Source organism: Nansenia antarctica, assembly GCF_963989245.1.
Source record: "Nansenia antarctica genome assembly, chromosome: 4".
NCBI classification, from domain to species: Eukaryota; Metazoa; Chordata; class Actinopteri; order Argentiniformes; family Microstomatidae; genus Nansenia; species Nansenia antarctica.
The window spans coordinates 50,886,187-50,892,775 of NC_137689.1; the positions used below are offsets into that span (position 1 = coordinate 50,886,187).

At 44.0% G+C, this 6,589-nt stretch overlaps 1 protein-coding gene across 1 annotated transcript in view; it reads right to left on the reverse strand.

Annotated features, from left to right (window-relative positions):
- wdr41 (WD repeat domain 41) overlaps positions 1-2,402 on the reverse strand; it is a 10,800-nt gene extending 8,398 nt beyond the window's left edge. Inside the window, exons 1-3 of the mRNA XM_080527980.1 lie at positions 2,276-2,402; positions 1,897-1,983; positions 1,548-1,663 (exon numbers count right to left, since the gene is read on the reverse strand). Of these exons, the coding sequence (XP_080384106.1) occupies positions 1,548-1,663; positions 1,897-1,944 (164 nt within the window). The 5' untranslated portion in view covers positions 1,945-1,983; positions 2,276-2,402. The remainder of the gene's footprint in view (positions 1-1,547; positions 1,664-1,896; positions 1,984-2,275) is intronic.
- Positions 2,403-6,589: the final 4,187 nt, after the last annotated feature.

Below are 6,589 nucleotides of genomic sequence, written 5' to 3' on the forward strand. Positions count from 1 at the left end.
AAAAGCACACAGCAATCAGGTTATGTGCGTGGGTATGCTATGTGACACGGTCTTGTGAAAAGGTCCGTATGTCGGCAATTCTCAAGTCGCGCAAAGGACCAAAAAGCTTCTTTTTTTTGCATATTACGAACGTTGAAGTGTTGAAGAGCCCACTTGATATAACAAATAACAGTTTTAGGATCACTAAATACTTAGAATTTGTGAATTGGATTCACTGTATCTTCTGCCGTAGGCTACTGAGTAAGTGATACCAAGTAAGTAAACAAACGTACGTTTTAGGACGTGTTCAAAAGCAAGGACTGTGTAATCTAATTATGTGTAGTTATGTGTTTTTAACATGTTGATGTTCTCTCAGCATGTTGTGATGTGCTAAATATGCAGTTAGATGTTCATAGCCATGTTACTGTATGTCTTAGCTCCTTAGTTACCAACGCAATGGTAGCAAACGCGATTCAGAGCATTTTTTCTCCGGTATCATCATTTGAAAGCTTACAATCTGCACTTTTATAATCTGGAAAAAAATACAAAATGACCTGCCCTACTTGAAGACCTCTTCACCAGACCCTGTCACATAATATGCATGGTTTTGTGCTAGGCTAAACCTTAAGAGAAATCATTGGGTAAACGTAGTCAGACGATGTCTATCTGTGTGCAACAGCATTTCCACCCTGACATCCCCTCCCTCAGGATCCTAAAAACACCTGTCCTGAGGCTTAGCACCTTCGCTTGCCCTCTGACCCCTAACCACCCACCCACTACCTGCTCCCAAAATCAACCTACAAGATGAGAGGATAAAAAAAACACAAGTGATAAAAAAAAAAAAGAAGAAGAAAGGAACTGTCCTCCCAGCGAAGCTGAAAAAGGATACATTTTCGGACATCGAAAGCAATCTGGAAAGAATTTTCCGGCCTTTGCCCTCGGCTGAGGCCCTGTCTGCGGAGGAGCCGCTGCCCTGAGGAGGGGGTTATTACTGGGGGAGACGAGGCGTGAAGGCCTACTAACGCCAGGAACCACAGCGGCTCGCAGCAGACACTGGGCTCAGATCAGCTAGAAAGCACAATCACACCACTTATGCAGACCCACTGTACCATACTAGCACACAGCATGCTTCCACAAAGCAATGCATTAACTGTGATAGCTGGTAACTACACAGTCAGTGGCCGGCGGAGTTGAGGGAGCAGGTGCAGTGTTTGTGTGTGTGTTTGTGTGTGTGTGTGTGTGTGTGTGTGTGTGTGTGTGTGTGTTTTTGGGGGGACATTAATAGAAGGGGTATGTTTATACTGTAGATATCGTGTATTGTAAGGGACACACACACACACACAGACACACACACACACACACACACACACACACACACACACACACACTCCCGTAGTGGTGATGATCAAGCTCTTGTCACGCTCTGTAGGTTTGCTTTTGGAGAGGATCTCCTGTCAATCACATGGAGGGATAGAGGCCAGCGGAGGGTAGATAACAGAAAGACCGAGAGAGAGAGAGAAAAAAGAGAGGGAGAGAAAAAGACCGAAGAGGAGGAGAGGACTGCTTACCTGAAGTCATCAATCTGCACCAGAAATCGAACAATGTCAAAATGTCCTTTCAGCACCTGGAGCTCAGTGAACCAGTTTTTGGGCTGTTCCTCCCCAATGAACAGCACAGGGCTCTTCTGCAAAACAGGAGGCGGAAAGGAGAAGAAACAGACAGTGGTTCAAAAGCACTTCTCGGATTTAAATCATATTCACAATCTTAATCGCAACAAATGCACGACAGGCTGTTTATCATTAGTAAAGATTGTTTTTACATATACTAGACTAGAGAAACAAATGACCACCACAATACTGCCTATTGCTTAGAGAAGCTTGTCTAACATTGTGTCATTTTAGTAGCCAGCAAGCTTACCTCGACAGATCCCTGTGCTTCCCGACCACCGAGGATCCACCGCAGCATTATGTCGGAGAGTATGGACCGTGGGTACCCTGAAAGGCGCTGTATACATTCAAGTAATTATTATGATTATGATTATGATTCTGTGAAAGAAATGTCAAATGAGTTGCAACAAGCAACATTAATTGACACAATGTGCGACAACAAACGATCGTTGTGTCCATGACAGCTGACCCCTCTTCATGAATGTAAACAGATACTTGATTTGCGCATTGAGTTGCATCTTGTAAGAAATGCGCTATACAAATAAAATTTGGTTTGATTTGATTTGATTATAATGCATCTATGTATAGATGTATAATTATGTTTAGTGAATCCCACATCCTCGCCTTACCGATCATACGGCGAGAAACGATCGCACGGACAGCTTGAGAAAGAGGTTGATAATGGTTGTTGATTACGTTGTAGACTAATTTGACACTTAAGACTTATGTAGATGGTTCAGCTTTGGATTGTGAAATGTGAGAAACGCCAAAGCTTCGCCGAGACTAACAACACAACAACTCATTCATGTGACTACGGAAGCTTTGGGTGGACAAATGTTATCGTACACTGCGGACAAAGAAAACTGCTTTCCTTGGACCTCTGTGCATGTTTTCAGCTCATTACAAATCTTTACAAACGAAGATAATATTGAAGAATGCATTCCCACTATTGCTAGACATGACATGCATCCCAAACCATTTTCCATTGGACCAATGACGTAAACGATGCAATCAGATAATCAACAATATCTCTGTGGTTGTTTCCCAAAGCAAAGTAAAGTAATTCCTGGTTAATTATATTTTATCTTTATATAATATATAACACAACACAACAGTAGGCCGACATGGCTGTTTCTTACTATTCTTACTTACTTGCTGTTTCTTACTTAATTTAATCATGACAACTAGATGGCAGTGTACAACAGCTTTAGGTCATAGAACAGCAGTCTGTGGAATCGAGTCTTCTGGGAGTTACAGCTGAACCAACATATTTAGGGCGCAAGGCCACGCAATATTGTTTTAGTTATTTCTATTATTCAGCCTTCTGCCGTTTTCATGAAAAATGGCCATAACTCAAATATTGCTCACTTTTTTTGCTTTTTTGCAGGCACGTAGAGGCCCCCGGGCCACACCCTCACAACAATTTTGACGCCAGAATTCCAGAAGGGGGCGCTATAGCAACACGTTGAATTTTTCAACTTTGACAGGCCATAACTTTTGAACCGTTTGTCCGAGAGACACCAAATCAACACTAGCAGATCTGAGAATAATTATTTTCCACCTTTCCGTTATTTTGAATTTTGTGAGGAAAACCCCCCCCACAAAAACACAATAATAAACAATTTTGTGGATGAAAACGTCCCACATCAAAAAAATTACCACCCTACATAATTAATGAAATAATCAAATAAGTCTATATCGGCCATATCTATGCAAATTAAGTGAAACTTGGTGAGCCTCAAATTCCAACATGATTGGATGAAAAATATGTGTGCCACATACCACTCAATATTCTGCATTTCCAGCCATTTTTAAATATACAAAAATAAGTCCAAGTCCAATTGACGTGACAATTTTTACATACTATGCTCGTACCAGTCCCTGCAAAGTTTGTGAAAGTTCATACACAGCTACAATCAAATTAATATGTATGATAAATGATAACAGAGATGTGTCGCTTGCAGCTATATTTCATTCACTCATCGTCTGGTCAGCTATATCTGGTTTAAAATATAACTAAAGCGCAGATTAGGACTTGCCAGACTAGGACAGACTATCTCTATTGAAAATAATGTAATTAGTAAATTGGCCATTGAATCAGAACCATCCCTTCCAATCATATGCATTATCAATGTTTCAAATCATCCTGAAACTATAAGTTGATATCTAATCTTTTCTGACATATTTTCTCTCTCTACCCTCCCCCCCTCGCTCTCGCTCTCTCTATCTCTCTCTCTCTCTCTCTCTCTCTCTCTCTCTCTCTCTCTTGAGCAGTAGGCTGAAATGGAGAGTGATGGAGTGTTTGTGCCTCTGGTAAGTATTTTCACATTACCATAACATGACAACCACTGACCCCAGACTCTCCTATAACCCACTTACTCCCTGCTAGCCCCCCTCTACCTCCCACTTCTCTTTACCTCTCTCACTGACTCCCCCCTTTCTGAGGTTGCACTTGCTCCTCTTCCTCCGTCTCTTCCTTCGTCTTCCACTCTTCTTGTCTCTCACTCTTCCTGACTGTCTGGTCTGCTCCTGCTCCTCTTCCCCCCCTCTGCTCTACCACCCCTCTCTCCCCATGGCCTCCCAGGCTGTCTGTCTGGTCTGCTCCTGCTCCTCTTCCCCCCCTCTGCTCTACCACCCCTCTCTCCCCTTGGCCTCCCAGGCTGTCTGTCTGGTTGCTCCTGCTCTTCCTCATATGCTCCTCTCTCTCTCCCTCTCTCTCTCTCTACCCCCCTCTCTCTCTCTCTCTCCCTCTCTCTCTCACTCTCCCTCTCCCCCCCTCTCTCTCTCCCCCCCCTCTCCCTCTCCATCTCTCCCCCCCCTCTCCCCCCCCCTCTCTCCCTCTCTCCCCCCCTCTCTCCCTCTCTCTCCCTCTCTCCCTCTCTCTCCCTGGCAGTGGCTGCTCCTGCTCCTGGTCTCCAGATTGAGATGACACGTGGCGGAGGGCCTGTGACCTTCATGGTGGCTCAGATCCGCGGCTGGCACTGATTTCTGATTTAGTGTCGATCCGCCGCGCTTGTCAGGGGCTGCGAGGTGCTTTCCATGCGGTAATAGAAAAGCTCAAGGGCAGCTGGAGAAGGGAGGAGGGAGAGGGATCGGTGGTGGTGGAGTGAGAGGGTTGAGGGGTGGCGGGGGTGGGGGGAGCAGGGGAGTGTGGATGAGGCTTGGATGTGTAACTATCTGTCGGCTATCTGAGCTGAGTGGGTCAGATGTACAGAGCAGGTTTTGGAGGGAGGGACGGTGACGGGGGAAGGAGGGTGTTTGTTGAAGGTAATGCTTCGAATCCACCCAAAAGAGATGTGGTCAGAGGAGGAAAGGGAACGATGGACAATATAAGGGACAGAGGGAAAACAGGATGATGAGAAAAGAGATAAGAGACCCTATGAAACTTGATGAAACGTGATGAACCATGATGAAACGGGAAAAAAAACGATATGATACTTTATTGTCTGCTTGCATAGAAATCCTCTTTGCATCTACAAATGGATACACATAAGAAGAGGAGGAGAGAGAAGGAGGCACCAGGAAACTAGGAGGAGAAAGAGGACGAGGAGGTTCTGGCGAGCAGGAGTCAGGGTCCAGAGACAAGGTGTCAAACATGACCAATGGAAGGAATCAGCAGGGGAGAGAACCCATGATACGAGAGCAACCAAACACTAACACTCCTAACCACTAACAGAGGAGAGAGCAGAACAAAAGTGTGCCTCCTCCTCCCATTGCCCTCCCCTCTCCTCCCATCTCATTCCATCCACCCCTGAAAGGAAAACAAATGGTTATGATGATGGAAAAGGAATTAAGCTGTAATTTAACAGAGAGCTGGCTACAGCATTCGATAAGAGGCACTCCCACACTGCTACTGCAGGGCCCTTGTAGAGGAGAGAGGCTCATTCCTGACCAACACCCCTCACTGTCCCTCCTGATCAGATAGTCACTGTGTCCTGCTTTATCTACTCAAGCTACTGCCTCCCTACTGATCCTCACCATGCAGAGCTGCTTCTGAGCTTCCAATCGGATCCCATGATTGATATGAGGACTTCTCTGTTCTTTGATCTTATTATGTATTACACTGTATTTATTCTTTATATATATTCTTTAATCATCCATATTCAGTCATTATTCGGAAATTGTCAATTGACCATACGTTGTTGTTGTTTTTTACTTTATTTATCTGTAACCCCTAACTGCATTGCAGACATTTTGTATACTTTATTTTATTTTATTCAGCTCATAAATATATTGTTGCTGTCACTTGATAACAGGTAGACTGTTGATTGTGGTCAGAAACATGCTAGATGAACGTCTGTACAGGTGAAGTGTAATAGCAACTGTAATAACAAAGTCATATCCATACTGTGTGGTTATGAGTTGGAGTTGGTTTTACTCTTTTACAGAGAGTGTGTGAGTCAGTCTGTGTTATGGTGCTATGTGCTCTGAGTCAGACTGTAAGAGCAGAGAGAGAACATGCATTTCCACATTCAGACCTCTCACTGTCACTTTGATTTGTCACATGAGCATGACTGTAATTGCTGTGTACCCGTCATCATAGGTTAATTACACAACCCTGACCTATCACACATAGATACAGATAGAGGCAAATGCACATGGCACATGACACATACACACACACACATACACACATATATATTTTGTATTTTGTGAGTGTTGTATTGTTTGTGATACATGCATACCAGTTAATAATCACACAATCTCTCTCTCTCTCTCTCTCTCTCTCTGTCTGTCTCTCTCTCTCTCTCTCTCTCTCTCTCTCTCTCTCTCTCTGTCTCTCTGTCTTTCTGTGACCCAATGGTTAGTTCATTTTCTCTTATGGATAGATAACAGGCAAAAAATCGAATCTCTTAATTTCCATGTAATATAATTAAGACATTTTCAAATGATGACGGATGGGGGGAGCTGTGGGACGTCAGTCAGTCTCGTCAGATCGGACC